The sequence below is a fragment of the Cnephaeus nilssonii genome (genome assembly GCF_951640355.1).
Source record: "Cnephaeus nilssonii genome assembly, chromosome: 3".
NCBI classification, from domain to species: domain Eukaryota; kingdom Metazoa; phylum Chordata; class Mammalia; order Chiroptera; family Vespertilionidae; genus Cnephaeus; species Cnephaeus nilssonii.
The window spans coordinates 41466295-41485528 of NC_137074.1; the positions used below are offsets into that span (position 1 = coordinate 41466295).

Sequence of the window (19234 nt, forward strand, 5' to 3'; positions counted from 1 at the left end):
AGGTACAGGCCTGAGAGCCAGTCCAGGCAGGTATCTGGGGAACCATGCAGAAGAGATCACTGAACCTGTTTGTTCACTCACCTGGAAGAGGTTAGCAGCTTCCAGGACCCGCTGGACGTTCTGCTTGGTGATCAGCGCCTTGCTGGTGTAGGTGTAGTCCAGGAGAGTGTGCATGGTCTCAGCATCAACTCCTTTGATAATGATCCTCTTCTCGTACTTTTCCTTTAAGTCATTGCAGAACATGGCCCTGAAGGAGGGACATGAGAATGTGAGTCCCACTGTGACCCTTGGTTCCAGGACTTTAAAGACCCCCTTCAGACCTGTCTGCCCCATGGAACAGATAAACGAAGTCATTCGGATGGGATCCTAATCTAATAGGATTGGTGTCATTATCAAAAGAGGAAGAGAGACCAAAACTCTCTCTCTGTCATGTGAGCACACAGTGGGCATCCATAAGCCAGGATGGGAGTCTTCACAGAAACAGACCTTGCTGGCTGGCACCATGATCTTGGACTCCTAGCCTCTAAAATTATGAGAACAGGTGCCACTATCTTCCAGCCACATCACTGAAATGGGAAGGTGCCAAAGTGGAGCCCTGGTGATGGAATGTGCATCCCAAAACTGGAAATCACTCATCAGTTCAAATTACTTGACTAGCCTACTTTTGAACCTTTTATTTTAGTTAATGAGATATTCTCCCACGGGTTCCCTCTGTCTTTCTTCCTCCATCCTTATCAACAATAATCCCCTACCCTTCTCTCCTCCCTCCTCCTCTCTCTTTCCTTCCCTCTTTCTTTCTTTTCCCCTCTTTATTATTTTTTATTTTTTTGTTAATCCTCAGCCAAGGATTTTTCCATTTGATTTTTAGAGAAAGTGGAAGAGAGAGGGAAAGACAGAGAGAAACATTGATGTGAGAGAAACACATTGGTTGGTTGCCTCCTGCTCGAACCCCAACCAGGGCCTGGGCCGGGGAGGAGCCTACAACCGAGGTACGTGCCCTTGATGGGAATCGAACCAAGGACCCTTTGGTCCGCAGGCGGATGCTGTATCCACTGAGCCAAAGCAGCTAGGGCTTTCCTTCCCTCTTTCTCCTCACAGAATATGATCATATGAAAAAAAGAGCAGATGTGAATTCTGAAATGTTAACAAACCCCAGCCTGGAACCAGAGGTGCAGTGATGTCATTTGGACCGATGGCCACTCTCTTCAGCCATAAATCCTCTTGGCCAGAGGGGCACAGAGCTGTCTACAGAAGCACACACCTTTTAAAGTGATGTCACGTAGGACTTACCTTGCTGCCTCCTGATTCCATAAAGAACCCTGCCATCAAAGCAACCACACAACTCCTTCCCAGCTCAGCCTGTCTTCCCGGGAGGCATTGGACAAGTTCACTCCCCAAGCCTCCTCTGTTTGAGTTTGTAGAGCAGCAAAGCCCAATAGAAACATAATGAGAGCCATATGTGCCATTTTAAATTTTCCAGTAACTTTATTTTTTTTAAGTAAAAAGAAGTAAAATTAATTTTAATACCCTTTATTTAATATACCTCAAATATTATCATTTCAACATGCAATAAATATTTTTAAATTATTAATGAGATAATTTACATTCTTTTTTTTTCATACTAAGTCTTCAAAATCCTTCCTGTGTATTTTATACTTAAAACACATGCCAATTCAGATGAGCCATGATACACATGCTTAGTGGCCACATGTGACTAGTGGCTACAGTATTAGATGGTGCAGCTATAGAGCATCAGTCATGAACTCTGGGGTTGAGACACCCAGATCTGCAATCATGTCAGAGGGCAAAGTGAGTGTCACCCGCATGAGTGCCACGTACATGAATATGTGAGAAACAGGACATTTAGCGGGAAAGGGTGGGCCGTGATGATGAGGTCAAATGAAGGGTCTTATCACAGAGTCCCACCAAGGTGAAATTTAGAAATGCTACCTCACCTAGAATGTGGTTTTAAGATTAGTGAAAGTTGAATTTCATTGAATCTGCATAATCTTAAAAATTCCAATGAAAACTGGAAAAGTCTAATAGGTAGATGTTTTAATATTAAATGAGGTAGACATGAAAGTTGTCTAATTCAGTGCCCTGCACTCTGAAGGGCTCTTAAAGGAAGCCTTTCCCATGTGACACAATTACTGGGGTCATCTGGACTCTTGATCGGGCTGTCACCCAGACCCAGCTTCTGAATTCTCTCTTGGACTCAGTCACTAAATAATATTTTGTCCCAGCTCAGCCCATACCTAACTGGGTCCCCCAGGAGCCAACCTTTGTGAGCTAGTGATGTTTTAGGAGCATGAGGGCAGTAGGACTGGGGAGAGGAGGAGAACAAGCAAGACAAACGTTGTATAGAAAGTCATCTTATTTTTTAATACATTTTTATTGATTTTAGAGAGAGTGGGAGAGGGATAGAGAGATAGAAACATCAATGAGAGAGAGGTGTCGGTCAGCTGCTTCCTGCAAGCTCCCCTACCCCCCAATTACAGATTGAGCCCGAAACCTGGGCATGTGCCCTGACTGGGGATCGAACTGGGGACCTCTTGGTTCATGGGTCGACACTCAACCACTGAGCCACACCAGCTGGGCTAGAAAGTCATTTTATTCTACAGGGAACCACTGAAGAATACTCTCCAGAGCTGTTAAGCTGGATGGACTGTGCTATACCAGCACCTGCTGGCATTCTCAGTTGAGGAGGTAAATTCTCAGCACTTCTGGTTTTCAGTGGGTGAGTGTTCATGTGCACAAGCAAAGGGGCTCTGGGAGCCTCGGGAGGGTGGAGAGAAGACTGCAGTAGTGGCTGTTAGCAGGTGGAGAGGGGGCTGTGGTCTGGTCTAGGCTCTAACGCTAGCTCACTGTGTGACTTTGTACAAGTGAGCAAACCTCAGTTTCCTCCTCTGTGACACAGTTTAATAATAGCCCCTATGTCAGAGAGTTGTTAGAAAGAATAAGTGAGATAATGTACACAAAGTACCCAACTCTCACTAAGGGAAAGCACTTTGGACCAGATGAGAGGATTCTTGGCAGGCTGGTGAGAGATTCTTGGGGTCGGTGGGTCAATCACATTCTGGCTTGCAACCCTCGATGCCCAAGTCCAGGCCAGAAAGTGGGTGTCAGTCATTGCATTGCTGCCCACCACCCATCCAGAGTAGAGTTAGGTACAGGCTGCACACAAACTGGTCTAGAAACATTAGTTTGGTGCCAGGCACATAGAATCTCAATAGATGTTCCTGGCAGAGAGAGGAAGGAAGTGCCCTAAAGATAGTCCCTCTCTTGCCTGCTTTAGCTCCCAAAGAGCATTTCTCTGCTCTCCTCTGAGACTTTTTAGTTGATTTTTCTGCCACTTAAATACACTCTCCTGGGCCACAAGCATCAGGCCGAACATAGATAAGGCGAAACTAAGGAGAAATTTATGTATTTCTCATGGACCAAACTCTGTGGCCTCTGCCGCTCTCCCAGGAGATCCATGGAAACACTGGGGCAAAGTTGGGACCCCATGAAATGTGCATAACCTGGGCAAGGTGGGCCACCCCTAAGTTTCCCTTTAATAACAATAATCTTTTACATTTACGTTTATAGCACTTTGTAGGGCAAACAACATTATTTTCTTTGAATATTACACCCATTTTATAGGTGATAGACTAAGGTAGAAGTTAAGTAAATTGCCCAAGACTTTACAGGTTGTCAGCAATAAAATGGGGGCCAGAACCTAGGACTCTGGGCTCTTCGTCTGGAGCTCAGCAGGGCATGAAACCAATAAAATCAGCAGGAGTTCAAGGTCATCTTTAGGGGTCAACTGAGTTTCAGCACTGAGTGAAACAGACCAAGCTTTGCTCTCTGAGAATACAGCTGAGTTAGTTGCTGACCATTTTCCCCTTAGCTTATGCAGGATATAAATTAAAAATGTGTGCAATAAAAATACTTTCTAGCCAGACACTGACCAATTCTCATGAGACTCTTGTAAAACAGAGGTAGCTATTAAAATCCTCATTTTACAGTAGAAACAGTCTTGTAGTAGGACGCCAGTTGCCCAATTCTTGAGTCAGCTCGGACCCCAAAATAGAGCTTGGGTGAGTGAGCTTATCTCCCACAACAGCCATGAAGGCATCCCAGGGCCCCAAACACTGCCTGGGTCACACCCGCCTCTGAGCTCTGCAGGCCTCACTTCTTATCTCATCCAGATATCGCCTCCTCAGAGTATCCCTCACTGACACTGCCCCCTTCTAAACAGTCACTCCCTAACATCTTTATCTCCTTTGCTTTTCTTGGTAACCTTGTCATAACTTGAAGTTATATTACATATCTGTTTGTTAACTAGTTTCATTATTGTCTCCCACTAGAATGTAAGCTGAGTGAAGACATGGGTGCCATGCTCACGACTGTATCCCTAGGGTTAGGACAGTGCCTGTAACCTAGTAGAAATTCAGTAAATATTCAGGGGGAAAATGAATAACTGAATAAATAAACTAATAAGTGAATGAATAGCCCTAGCTGGTTTGGCTCAGTGGATAGAGCATCAGCCTGCAGACTGAAGGGTCCCAGGTTCGATTCCGGTCAAGGGCACGTGCTGGGGTTGCAAGCTCGATCGCCAGTATGGGGCGTGCAGGAGGCAGCCGATCAATGATTCTCTCTCATCATTGATGTTTCTATCTCTCTATTCCTCTCCCTTCCTCTCTGGAATCAATAAAAAAAATTTTTTTTTAAGTGAATGATTAAATGAATGAACTTGTCTTTCCTAGCCCCTGGTGTTTGATTGTGCCAGGAATCTGCACCTCCGAAAATGAGCAAACACCCTTTGAAGGATGAGACTGAGGGGGCCTGCCTCCTGTGCTCTCCACCCCCACAGAGAACTTGCATCATACCCTCAGGTCCAAGGCCTGGATCTTGAAGAAGACACGCCCACACTGGAACATTCCACTTACAACTTTGATGAGCTCTCCATGCTCCTGCAGTTCCTACATGTCACCAGTTCAGAATTTTTCACCCAGCCCAAATGCCCTATGGCTCACCCTCCCCAGGCCTCCACACCTGCCTCTGAACTCTCTGCCTCCTGTACCTCTAACCCCACCACAGTCCTAAAAACCAATACCCACCTCCACCCCCCACCCCCCACTATCTCATTCCTAGACTGGCTCCACCTGCGTTGCCCCCTGCTCTGTTCTTCCTCCAAGCCCTTTACCATCCCAGGGGAACTAACTCCTCTGCATCAGGGACATATTCTGGGTTGGAGTGGCTGTAACATTGTTTGCAAACTGAGTCAAATTCTACTTAAGAATTTGTGTCCTTATGTATACAAAAGGTTAAAAATTTTTAATTAATGTGCTGCTTAATGAACACTATTGTTAAGAAAGGATTATTGGATATTAACCTAATGTGAAAAACCGATCGAAAGGGTTCTCACTGCAAAGAAAGCAAGGAGTCAGCAGATGCAAGGGTGACCTACCATGGACTGACATCATAGTCTATGATCCCAGCACCTCTAATTTAAGAACCATTGCCCTACAGAGAGATCACCTCACTTCCCAACACAAGGGCCCCTTGGCTCACCCTGAGAATGAGGGAATTAGACAAAGGTCCAGGTTCAAGGGAACAAAGGACAGGGAACAGACATGCCCTTGAAAGCCCTGCCGCCCTGTGGATTGTCCCTTTTGTCTTCTGAGATTCACTCCTAAAATTTCACCAGGCCTAGGGCTGCATCACAAATTGTAGAGAGGGGTGCCCTAACCGGTTTGGCTCAGTGGATAGAGCGTCGGCCTGCGGACTGAAGGGTCCCAGGTTCGATTCTAGTCAAGGGCATGTACCTGGGTTGTGGGTACATCCCCAGTGGGAGGTGTGGAGGCAGCTGATCGATGTTTCTCTCTCATCGATGTTTCTAACTCTCTATCCCTCTCCCTTCCTCTCTGTAAAAAATCAATAAAATATATATATATTTTTTAAATTGTAGAGAGGGGGGAGCAAGGAGGTTCAGATGGAAGCAGACCTTGTCCTGGCCCCTTAAGTCTTTCTCTAGTTTGGCTGCATAGACAGAACCCCTGCAGCTTATATTCAAGTAACATGGTTCATTAGAGCTAGTTCTGAAACAGGATGACATGCCAAAGCCTTGTTAGTAATAACGTGCAATTCTCTGTTCTGACTGCCTGTGCACATGCAAATTCCACACCCTTGGAGGGTGCCTTCAGAAAAGCATTTCGGGGTTCATGGCCATCTCTCTTTCCTACACCAGAGACATGACTAACAGCACTCTGCCATCTCTCTCCAGGGCCTGGAGGCAGCTCCTTGGACCCCTGCTGCTGGCTGAGTCTTTGCTCCAAACTGAGAGAGGAGCTGGAACTCCAGAGCTGCCCCCACCTGACTCTAAACACCATCAGACCTCTAAAGAACTGCCTTCTGCCAAGCTCCTTGCCCAACTTCACCATCCTTTAAGGACACTGCTCATGCACCTTGTGGGGACCAGAACTCCAGCCATGTTCCTATAGAACCAGAGTCCCTCTCACCCACTGGCCCATTGCTGAAGCTTCAGCATGCCATGTAACTCAGCCCGTCCAAGTTTATGAGAGAAAGCAGGGCTTGTTCTATCCTGCAAGCCCAGGATAGAACATCAATCACAACAAAGCCTGTGGTTAGGATTCCACAATGATTCAGCCACAAAGATAAATGGGCACCTCTTGTTTTGCCTGCCCAACATTTTTCCTCATTGTTTAGTAGGAGCACTCAGATTTTCCTTTGGGAACTATCCTTCCTCCAATATCAGTCTGGGGAGTTTAGATGGAGCTGGCCCCATTTCTTAGACCATGGATGAGCATGGTCCAAGTCACATATTATGCCTCCTAAGCCAAAGTGATTGAGTCATGTTTTGGCACAGGAAAAAGCTGGTCCAAGTGAGGCCACTTTTAAGAATTTTCTCTGGAATTATTGGGAAAGAGAAGGTCTCTTCCCACTGGAATTGCTGAGCTTGGAGAAATAAAAGTCTAGAGCTGCTGAATCTCTTCCTGCCTCCATGTGTGAGGACCCTCCCTGGGAGAGAAATCAACACAGAGGAAAGTAGAGCCAAGATATAAAGAGACAAACTGAGTCCTGGTGACATTATTTGAGTACAAGGATCCAATTAGGCCTGAAACCAATACTCCTGGACATTTAAATTAAGTGAGCAAATAATTGTTTTAATTCTTAAACCAGTTTGATCTGAGTATCTGACATTTGCAATGCAGAATCCTGACTGGCACACCTGACAAGAGAAACCCTGAACAACAAATGGGCCTAAATGCCAAAGAAGATTGTCTAAAAAGTGCCAGGAAAAGAAATGTTAAAATACTCTCAGTGTTGGCATATAAGGCCCTTCACAGTCTTGTCTGTCCCCTTCCCCTCCCATGAGTAGCTACACTGAACAACTAGCAGTTTCCATCGTGTGCCTCTGTTTATATCAACACCTTTGGGCTCCAGATAGGTTTTTCTATGTATGTTCTCTTGAGTCTATTTTTTAATATGTCTCCTCTTCTATTAGATTATAAAGCATCTGAAGGACAAGGGTTGTATTTTATTTCTCTCTTAATTCTTATTTACTGGACCACAGTACACACTTAATGTTTGTTGGATGGATGGATGGATGGATGGATGGATGGATGGATGGATGGATAGGTAACTACACATGCAGTGCAGTCCTGTACTTCAAGTAGGCCAAGCTGATTTGTTTATTTTACCCCACACCCTCCAATCACACATTTCTCCTCTAACTACCATGAGAATAAGTAATGAGGAGCTCCAAGACTGAGTGACCTGGAGCGAAGCATATGTTTATCCCAAGCCCTCCTGCCTGAGATTTTACATTATAAAACATGGGGTTGTTCTTCACCTTCATTTGCTTTTGTGCATCTTCCACCTCCTTGCTGGATATGAAACCTGGCTTCCCCTAACAAAACGCCACTTCCCTCACAGCCTCTTCAGTGATGTCTGGTCTGATTCTCACTTCCCACTAGGCAGGGAGCTGGGTCAGCATTGTGCTTACTGTCCACTGCCACATCCTGGCCAGGCTGTTGCCCCGGAGGCTCCTTATCACCGTCTTTTTCACCCCAGCCACGCCCCCATGCTGGCTTCCTTATGCCCTCCCAGTCATTCATTATCCAGAAGTCAAAGACCAGCCTCTGCTTAAAGATTTTTATGAGCATTCCCTGATTCTGACCACTTAGGAACGCGTGAACCTGCACAAGTTTCAATCCTCTCCCCCAAGTATTCAAATGTTGACACTTCCTCAGGCATAGATGTTATCCGTATTGTGATACATGGGTTCCAGACTTATCCCTCTGCCAGCTGCCACAGAGGAGTCTGGACTGGCAGGCCTGTTTTTTCATCCAGAGAAAAAGAGGAGGAAGACAGGAGATCCTCCAGCCAGGGAGGAATTTTAAAGCCAGAGGTGAAGAAGCAGCCACCAAGGTTGGCCTACATTCAGAGCTGCCCAGGCCAGGGCCTGCTACACTCACTAAGCCTTGCACCATAATGTCTCTATTTCTAATTGGTCCTACCAGACAGAACTTTTAATAATTTTAACCAAGGTCTCAGATCACTTTCCTGCTTATAAACTCTTCCATGGCTTCCCACTGCCTATAAGATACATTTCAAACACTTTATCTTTCAAGGTCTGACCCTACCCATTCCTCAGCTTTATTGGTCCAGACATATCCTTTACTCCAACCCTACTCTTCTGCTTCTGGTTCCCATGCTTACATTGCATGATACCTTCCCAGATGTGTATTCCTTTGCCTGGAATGCTGCCTGCCTTCTCTACCTCATTTGGTCTTTCCTGGCCAATGCCTATTCATCCCTTAAAACTCCACTCAGCTATTACCTCTTTCAGGAAGCCTTCTCTGACTGCTTTCTCTTCCGTCTGATTTAATAAGCAAAGCTCCATCGTAGCACTTATCACTTTTGACTGAAACATTGATTTATACCTGTCCTTCTCCACTAAGTGTCTGTGATTTCAAGGTCAAGCAGAAACCATAACTCATTCATCTTTGTAGACTCATTACCTGGCATAGAGTAGGCACTTAATAAATTCATGTCAATTGAATGAATACATGAATGGATAGATAAATGGAATTTCACTAACCCCACTCAGCACTACAGTACTGAAAGCTTAATATTTTGTGCCACTCCCTCCACCCAGACATTTTCACCTTAAGAGAGGTTATATACACTGAGTAGCCAGATTATTATGATCTCTGAATGCATAATAATCTGGCCACTCAGTATATATACATATATATATATATTAGAGGCCTGGTGCATGAATTCGTGCATGGGTGGGGTCCGGCCAGCCTGGCCAGGGGGGAGGGGACATGGGCAGTTGGCCGGTCTGCCTGCTGGTCGAACTCCTGGTCAAGGGAATAATTTGCATATTAGCCTTTTATTATATAGGATATACACTGAGTGGCAAGATTATTATGCATTCAGAAATCATAATAATCTGGCCACTCAGTGTAAATGACCCATTTTTCCTCAATTAAAGGCCAAATCACTGGTGGTATACTGAAGAAGTCTGGAAACAGTGTAGGTTTTCATAGCAATTACTAAGAATCCTCTTCCCCTCCATCTCCAGTTAATTTGTTAATGAGATAGACATCTTTTGCCAACCCAGCCTGCTATCCTGGGCTTTGAGGATACTACCAGTCTCTTAGAACTTTGCTAAATTTCCTAATCTCCATTCTTTTTATCTTGTGTGTGTGTGTGTTGTATTCATTAACCACACCTTCCAGGAATTATTCACTGGACATCTGTCCCTCCCTTAATTCCCTAACACCAAAATGCCCTTGATATCCAGCTCTTTATAAGCCTGAACTTACTCTACATAAAACACATCATGATCTCTTTTATTAAAAAAAATACATTTTTATTGATTTCAGAGGGGAAGGGAGAAAGAGATAGAAACATCAATGATGAGAGAGAATTATCAATCAGCTGCCTCCTGCACACCCCTACTGGGGATCGAGCCCACAACCTAAGCCTGTGCCCTTGATCAGAATCAAACCTGGGACCCTTCAGTCTGCAGGCCAACGCTCTATCCACTGAGCCAAACCAGCTAGGCCCATCATGATCTCTAGAATGCCAGTCAGCTCTTACTTGTCCCTGGACCTAAATCATTATATGTAAACCTGCTGGTAGTTAATCTTACAGCCCACCAGAAAGAGCTATGATGCAATTTTTGGGTTGATTGTGGGGTTTTTTAAATATATTTTTATTGTTGATAGTATTACAGATATCTCCCATTTCCCCCTTTACCCCAACTCCTTCCAGTCCATGCCCACCCACCTCCCCAGATCTTCACTAGAGTTTATTGTGTTTTAAAGTCACAGAATATCAACACTCCTTTGATTATTGTGGCTTTAAAGGTTTCCATAAAAAAGTTTAATGTAATAAAAGAATGCTAACCCTTAGCTGGTATAGAACATATAGGTTGCCTAAATAATATTCCTTCAAAGTAAGGGAGACTTATCTGTATACAAAAATAGCTTCACCAAAAGAACTTAAGATGGCTTATACTAAAGCAGCAGAGGTATGATAAAATACAAAACAATAGGATAAGAAATAAGGCCCAGCCCTAACCGGTTTGGCTCAGTAGATAGAGCGTCGGCCTGCGGACTAAAGGGTCCCAGGTTCGATTCTGGTTAAGGGCATGTACCTTGGTTGTGGGCACATCCCCAGGAGGTGTGCAAGAGGCAGCTGATCGATGTTTCTCTCTCATCGATGTTTTTAACTCTCTATCCCTTTCCCTTCCTCTCTGTAAAAAAATCAATAAAATATATTTTAGAAAAAAAAGAAATAAGGCCCAGCCATGGTGGCTTAGTGGTCGAGCATTAACCTATGAACCAGGAGGTCACAGTTCAGTTCCCAGTCAGAGCATTTGCCCAGGTTGCAGGCCCGATCCCCAGTCATGCAGGAGGCAGCCAATCAATGATTTTCTCTCATCATTGATGTTTCTATCTCTCTCTCCCTCTCCCTTCCTCTCTGAAATCAGTAAAGATATTTTTTAAAAGATAAGAAATAAGTAATTAAAGTAGGAGGAGAATATAACACTGAAACCTAGGCTAAAAAAAAAAAAAAGCCAATGCAATGAGCTTCCTGATAGCCAAAGCAAAACCGAAGTACAATAACTTGACTAATAAAAGAAAATAAACCAGGATTTGCTATCCCTCTTTAAAGAACATTTGTTTTCCTTTTGTCCAGTGCCTTCCCCTTCTGGGTAATATTCTGGTTCAAATGGCATACACACACACCCTCAAGTCTTTGGCCAAAGGTGGACTCTTGAATCAAGCTGGGCTGATCATTGTGCCCCACCTTTCTGGCACAGTGATTGGTCTAGGATTGGGTAATTGAATGGAGCTGGGCCAATCAGAGTCTTTCCCAGGGGTTTCAAACTGAAGCTAACCCTCCAGTTTCTCTCTGGAATCAAAGTCTCAGAGCTGCCAACAGGCAAACTCCCAAACATGTGGCAGATCCATCTGAGAAATGCCACCTGAAAGAGAAGCTGAGTGAAGGTGGAGAGAAAGCCCCTGACTGCATTCAAGGCCCTGGTTCCTCTTCCCCCTGGGCTCTGCTGCATCCTGGCCCTTCCTATGATTTGGTTATGTGGCCAGATACCTTCCTCTTTTGCCTGAGCTGATTTAAGTTGAGTTCCTATCCCTTACAACCAAAAGAATGCTGACTAATATAGAGTATTGGACAATGTGATCCTGGTGAGCTCCAAGGCAGTTTTACCAAAAGCACAGATGTTCTGCATTGGGCCAGCTTTTCCCAGGGACTGTTTGATGTTTACTATATTAGAATCTAGTTCCGTAAAGGCATTTTCATGTAGGGACGGTACGTATCCATGCCCTTGATGCAGGAATAAAGCTCAGAACTTGATATATTAATGACAAAAGTATTTAGCTGTTGTGTTTTAGTTGAGAGCTGCATTGAACATTATTCAAAAGAGGAGAAGACTGCCCTGGCTGGTTTTGTTCAGTAGGTAGAGCATCGGCTTGCATACTGAAGGGTCCCGGGTTCAATTCTGGTCAAGGGCACATGCCTGGGTTGTGGGCTCGATTCCCAGTGGGGAGTGTACAGGAGGCGGCTGATCAATGATACTCTCTCATCATTGATGTTTCTATCTCTCTCTCCCTCTTCCTTCCTCTCTGAAATCAATAAAAAAATTGAGAGAAAAAAAAGAGAAGACTAGATTTTCTGGTCTTAATTGAAAGAAGATTCACATGCCCTAGACACCAGGGATGCAGATGACAGAGATGACATTTTATTGAAAATTCGAAGGACCTGATTGCACTTCTACCCTGGGGCTGCGACCCCCACTGAGAAGGCCTTTTTTAGGATTGGAAGGCAGATCAAGAATCATAGATCTATAGTACTTACATATAACCACCTTAGTAGTTCTGCCAAAAGGAAAATATTAAAATTATAAAATACAGAGCCCAATGCTAGAAGTACAAACAATAGTTCACTGGAGTTTGCCAGGCATACCAATTGTGGCAGTAGCAATTCTCAACACTTTTGCCATTATTGAGGTTTTTAATCCAGACCCAGATGGCCTTAACCCATTCTTGTTTTCCTTTACATTAATTCTATCACCTACACTTGCTGGCTCCTTTTTAGACACCTTACATATTATGGAGGAAAAACCCAAGGATTACAACATCTAAACACAGCTTAAGAATAACCTCTCACCCACATTACTGCCATCGAGTAATTGGTTAATCCTATCTAATAAAAGAGTAATATGTAAATTGACTGCACCCCACTATACCCACAAGCCACGCCAACCAGCCAATCAGGAGCGAGTATGCAAATTAACCCAACCAAGATGGCTACAGCCACAGAGAGAGCAGGAGGGAGGCTTGGGTTGCCCCCGGCGATGGAGGAAGCCAAACTTTCCACACACCCTGGCTGGCCCAGGCCTCTGCTTAAGGCTACAAAGTTTCAATTATAGAAGATAAATAAATCCCAACAGAAATGGCTGCCACCACGGATCGAGCAGAAGGCTTAGCCCCTCTTCAGGCTACAAAGTTTCAATTGTAGAAGATAAATAAATTCCAGATACCGTATTTTCCAGCGTATAGGACGACTGGGCGTATAGAAGATTTTCCTGGGTTAAAAAGTCGTCTTATATGCCGGAAAATACAGTACCAGGGCCTCCGCTTGGGTCGACGGGGGGCATGGCCGGCCTGCAAACCACCACAGGCCCCTAGCACAGGCCGCCTCACGCCCCCAGAGAACCCCCACCCTGATCCAGGACACCCTTCAGGGCAAACTAGCTGGCCCCCACCCATGTACCAGGCCTGCATCCTATCTAATAAAAGAGTAATATGTAGATTGACCATCACTCCAACACACAAGATGGCTGCCCCATATGGTCAAAGATCCTGCCCCCATGTGGACACAAGATGGCTACCACAAGATGGCCAGCAGGGGAGGGCAGTTGGGAGGGACCAGGCCTGCAAGGGAGGGCAGTTGGGGGCAATCAAGCCTGCAGGGGAGGGCAGTTAGGGGTGACCAGGCTGGCAGAGGAGGGAAGTTGGGGGTGACTGGGCCTGCAGGGAAGGGCAGTTGGGGGGGACCCAGGCCTGCAGAGGAGAGCAGTTGGGGGGGGGGGGGGACCAGGCCTGCAGGGGAGGGCAGTTAAGGGTGACCAGGCCTTCAGGGGAGGGCAGTTAGGGGCAAACAGGCTGGCAGGGGAGCAGTTAGGCATCAATCAGGCTGGCAGGGGAGTGGTTAGGAGGTGATCAGGCTGGCAGGCAAAATCGGTTAGGGGCAATCAGGAAGGCAGGCAGGTGAGCAGTTGAGAGCCAGCATTCCTGGATTAATAGATTGTGTCCACAATACCCTCCCCATTCCTAGCCTCATGTTTGATTTTTGTAGCAAGTAGTCAAAGTCCCCTCATCATATCCTCAGGGAACCAGACCCAGAGACAGGTACTGAGGTACACGGCAGGGATCAAGCCCAGGCAGGGATTTCAACATTGGCCGCAACAAAGGAGCTTACTATTGACTCAAACTCAGCCTAGAAGCTTTTATATTTATGTAAGAGAAGCCAGTCTTCAGTAAGACTGAGAGAAGCCTAAGGACCCCTCTTTTTATCACCAGGACTCCCCTCCCTCTGTCCACTCTGGGAATCATAACATGGTTGCTCTCACAGGTCAACATCATTTATGGAGTGTGTCATAGTCATCAGTGAGTTGCTGCCCCACCAAATGGAGAGAACCACTGGTTTAAACGGAGATCCTTTGGAAGGTGGCGCCCTCCAATGACTTTGATGTGGGGACCTGTTCAACATAGCACAAATGACAGCTTTATTAGTAGTTTTATAAAACATTTTTAAAACATTAATGAGTGATAAATCTATGCTTCTCTCAATTTTTCTGCCATGAACATATTTGGACTCCTTGGCATTTGGCTCTTTGAGATTTAAGGTATGTTATGAGCTACTTTCGAAGCTTTATTCACCCTCACCCTTTTCTCAGTCTCAACTCTACATATTTTCCCAACTTCCTCATTCCACTTGAAACTTTTAAATAGGCTCTCAAAGGGAACTACATCGTCTTTGTTTACTGCCACCATGGTTTTCATATGCAGCTAGATAATAGTTGGGCAGCAGGCCCAGAGAACATGTATAGGATGATGGAAGTGAGGAAGATTCTGGAGGGAAATGGAACTGGTGGATTTTCTGGTGCATTGGACCACGTGAAAGATTATTATGGAGAGGCTGTGAACAAATGACATCCCCAAAGCAAATGGAAAAAGTGAATTGTTAATTTCAGGAAAAGCGAAAGACTTACAAGAAGGGAAATGTAATCATATCACACAATTTGGCTCAACAGGAAACAATGTTTTTAAGGACATAATGTAAACTCTTAATACAAATTTATCAAAAGAGGTGATAACATTATATTGAGAGATTATAGAGAAGAAAAGTATATGGTAAAAGAATTAAGTGTAAGTGCTAAGTCCTTATTAGACATACTAGGAATTCATAAACATCTAACACTGAGAAATCAAGAAAGAGCAATATAAGCATATTTGGTAGAAATGTAAATTTAATATCAAAATAAACAGATAAATGTTGAAAATGGTAGGGTGTGGTGGGCAAGACTGGAGTAGAGGAGGTGAAGATAAATTTTTGTTTTTTATTATAAGCCTTTAAATACTATTTGACTCTGATAACTGTTTGCATGTAATACTTTGATAAAAATAAATTTTAATTTAAAAAAATATGTGAATATTTGAAAGGCTATGAAGAGATAATTCACAGAAAAAGAACTTCTTTAAAATAAGAGAAATGCAAATTAAAACTAAATTGAAGTATTGTTTCTCATCAACCAAACTGGGGAAAAAATCCAAGTTTGAGGCCATCCTCTCTCGGCAAGGCTGTGGGGAGTATAAAATGATAGAACCCGGCAATAGCCACTAAGACTGCAGATGCATTTCTCTTTGATTCAGCAAACCCTCTTCTAGAAACGTACCCCAGACACTCTTGCGTGCCTATGAAATGACATGTGTAGAAGGTTATTCATTACAACACTGTTTGTAAAAGCAAAGGATTGAAAACAACCCAAACGCCTGTCAGTAGGTGACTGGCTAAAAAAAGTATGGTTCCATCACTTAGTGGGACATATTTATGTTCTCAATGAATAAAGATTTATTTTAAAAACCTACATAATTTTACAAGCAGCTTCCAGGCCCACCTCAGCTCCGAGGGCTGTCAGTCAGTGCCTCTCAGACAAAGCAAACGCTCTGCCCTTTCAAAGGCTGAGCATAAAGGGAACTTGGCTCTCAACCCCTTTCAAAATCTTAGAAACAAAGCAAAACGGGCAGTGAGGCAATGTCAGAGTTAACGTCGGTCCAGGTTCAGATCCCTCTTGGCCCTTTGTTAACGGAGACACTCGGGCCTTGGTTCCTCATCTGTAAACGAGGGCGACATTCCCTCCCTCCCAGGGTTGTTGTGGGACAGTGTAGGGGGCCCCGGGGGCCTGGCCCTCAATGAGTGCTCAACAGAAGTTGTTATTAATAGTAGTACCAGCAAAAGGAGTCCTGTCTCCAGGATGAATGTGTTCAGGAGAAGAGGACAATCATTTTGGAAATACCAAGATAAGAATCAAGGCACTGTGCTGAAGGAAAGAAGAGAAGGAATTTCCCTTCATGACCAGGCAGTTTTGGAAGAGACTCTTCAACCACAGGCAGAAACGTGCGCCATGTGGGCACCTCCAGCTTCTCGTTGCCTCCACTTCCTCAGGGGACTGGCAGAGTCTTTCCTTCCCTAAGCAGCCTACACAGCAGGATGGGGAGGACTCGCACCCCTCCCCCACCCCTCTGTTTAGGATGAGAATCCCAAGGCTCAGAGAAGCCACTGATGTACTCGAGAGCACACAGCCAGCAGTCCTGTTCCACAGCCGGGAGGGTACACATTTTAGGATAGCGTTTTCCAGCGATTCAAAAGAGAAAGCATAATTCTAAAAGTGAGTACTCGGGCCACAGAGCTAAGTTAACTTTCATTCACTTCTCAACGGGGTTGTGATCAATGTGAAAGCACATGGTCAATATTGGTGGAGTAAGGAATGTGTTTATCATGCCAACCCATCGTTATAGCTGGGCCTATGCTTTACCTTTTATATGCTTCCTGTGGAATGAAGCCCAAAATTTAGTAGCAGTTTGTACTGGAGTAAAAACAAGTATTTCCAGAATGTGCCCAATCCCTGCTCCAACAACGACCAGACATGTAATACTGGGTTGCTATTTCCTCCTGGGTAAAAGGGCATATCAGCCACCTTCATTGTGCTGTTGCCAAAATAAAATCAGGTAACTGTCTGTCTGGCACTTAGCAAGCACCACTTCCCACAAGCCCAGCCCTCCACTTGCCTTGTCTACATACGGGGTTTAATCAGTTCCACAACAACCTCCTGACCCTGTTCTTTGAATTCCAAAGAAAAATATTCCCATAAGCATCTCAAAAAAATTTTTTTTAAGAAAACACTTTGATGATATGTACAAAGGTAAATAGTTTTTCATTTCCTCAGCCAGAAACAAGAGTTAAGAACAATCTCTCTGAGAAGAATTATAAGGGTATTTCTTTTTCAAATTCCCCAAATACCTCTTCATCCATATTTCCTTTGGGGACCAGTTCCCACCATGTCTACATTAATCTGGATCTAGCTGTATCCACTGGGTTCCTGATTCTCCCCCATTCCTACCCTAGGCATTTGCTCATGGTAACCACTCAACAATTGGTTCTTGTTTCACCAAGCAGAATGAGGTGACAAATTTCCACAGAGTTACAGAGATAGTATATAGGTGCTATATACTAGGTGTGTGTGTCTCAGATTTCATTACCACAACAATCCCATCTTACAGACAACAAAACAGAAACTTAGAGCATTGAGTGACTTGCATCAAGTCCCATGGTCAGGAAGGAGCAGAGTGGCATGCAGTCCAGGCCTCCGGGTTTGTTGTAACCGGGAGCCTCTCTCTTCTAAAGCACCTTTGTAACAGCTTTCCCTTCTCACCCACCCCCTCAGCACAAACAGAAATCCCTAATTTTCAGCGAGTCATTTGAAAACTGCAAAGGAGGGGCCATATCCTTATCTCTACCTCTATTGGTGAAAAATACAACATCATGTTTCCAACATACTAGTCAGACCAAAGCGGGGGAAAATCCCCATGACTTCAGTAATTTTCCATCCTTTGGAACAAGGACACATCACACAGAAGATTTACCAAAATATATAAACATTGCTTTTAAGTAATACTAATCTCTTAACGTGGCTTAAATTCTAAAATCTAAGGTCGAATAGCTTTCTTTCTTGTATCTTGACTAGACACACAAGCCTAAATAGATATACAAACCATAAATTCAACAGCCAACTCGTTAGATTGGGCTCTCACATAAATACAGAGATTCCTGATAAGTTGCACCCCAATTTGACCCTGGTCTGAGGCGTGCTGACCTGAAATAGTTGCTGGCCGCAGCAAGCACCACGCGGTGGCAGGAGAATTCCTGAATGTCCACACACAAGATGACATCTGTCAGAGCATTTTCCACTCGGAGGGTCTCCAGGCCATTCTGCAGAATTAAGGAGAGTCCCGTGTCGTCAAATTTTGCCTTATCACCATTTAAGATTTCTACCAGGTCTCCCCTTTTCTGGGAGGGTTCATCTGCAGGAGGTGCCAGTGGCTCTTCCAAACTTTTCTCTACCACGTCGCCCATAGTCCAGATGCCCCTTTGTCCTGCCATCAACATCCAGACTGGAGAAGCGCCCAAGTTTCAGGCAGGTCACATTGCAGAAGCTGAGCGGATTTCCTGTGTAGGGCCCTGCACTTATCACCAGCTGTCACACACGCATAACAGGAAGTCTCGCACTTTCTCATCCTGTTACTACAAACGCCAATAATGTCTATTCTTCTTCTTTCTGTGAATATTCACAAGGGTAGACGTTACTTAGAACGGGGTGTGTAGGAAGGGGCTCCGGGAGGGGAGGGGTGGCTTCTTAGAGTCAGCTTAGTGTTGTGCAGTTATTTTGGTCCACCTCCCCCCTCATATCCGTAAGCAGGAAGCCTCTGGTTCTGGTTATTACATTTGTGCTCCTGGTGCTTCTGTAACTGAAGCTGTCCATGAGGAGATGGGCAGGGGGCGCTCTACCGTTCTCCCCCGCCATCCTCCCAGGAGTCTAAGACCCCACGGTGAGCCCCACAGAGTCTCTTGGGAACCTTGGAAAACATGCTTATCTCTGGCATTCTCGTTTCTATCAGCACCGCACATCTTCAGTCTTTGCCTTCCTCCCTGCTCAGGGGAAAACAATGTCATGGCAAATATTAACATTTCCCACCCCACTTTCCAAAATGTCTGTTGTTTCAGATATGCGGGGCAGAGGAGTAGTCTCCAGAAACTCCATCCCCAGGGTCTTCTCTCACAGAAGACCAATCAGGATAAGTCTTCGGATTGCCTTAGCAAGTCTCTAACCAGCCTGATCTCACCCAGCATCTATTGGCCATGCATCTAGCAGTGGATCATGAAACATTTCCATTACCTCTGCAGGTCTCCACTGAATAGTAATACTATCTTTTATTATTCAACGTCCACTATATCCTAGGACAGTTTTAGAAGTTAGTGTATTTTAATCTTTGTAACAACCCACTGGGGGTAGATATGACTTTCCTCATTTTACAGCTAAGGAAACTGAAGCTCTGCTCCAGTGAGT

General features: G+C 44.7%; 1 protein-coding gene across 1 annotated transcript in view; it reads right to left on the bottom strand.

Annotated features, from left to right (window-relative positions):
* Positions 1–18276, bottom strand: part of KLHL6 (kelch like family member 6) — a gene marked incomplete at its 5' end in the record, with an annotated part of 53764 nt that extends 35488 nt beyond the window's left edge. The window contains 2 exons of the mRNA XM_079766873.1: positions 82–247; positions 17984–18276. Of these exons, the coding sequence (XP_079622999.1) occupies positions 82–247; positions 17984–18276 (459 nt within the window). The remainder of the gene's footprint in view (positions 1–81; positions 248–17983) is intronic.
* Positions 18277–19234: the final 958 nt, after the last annotated feature.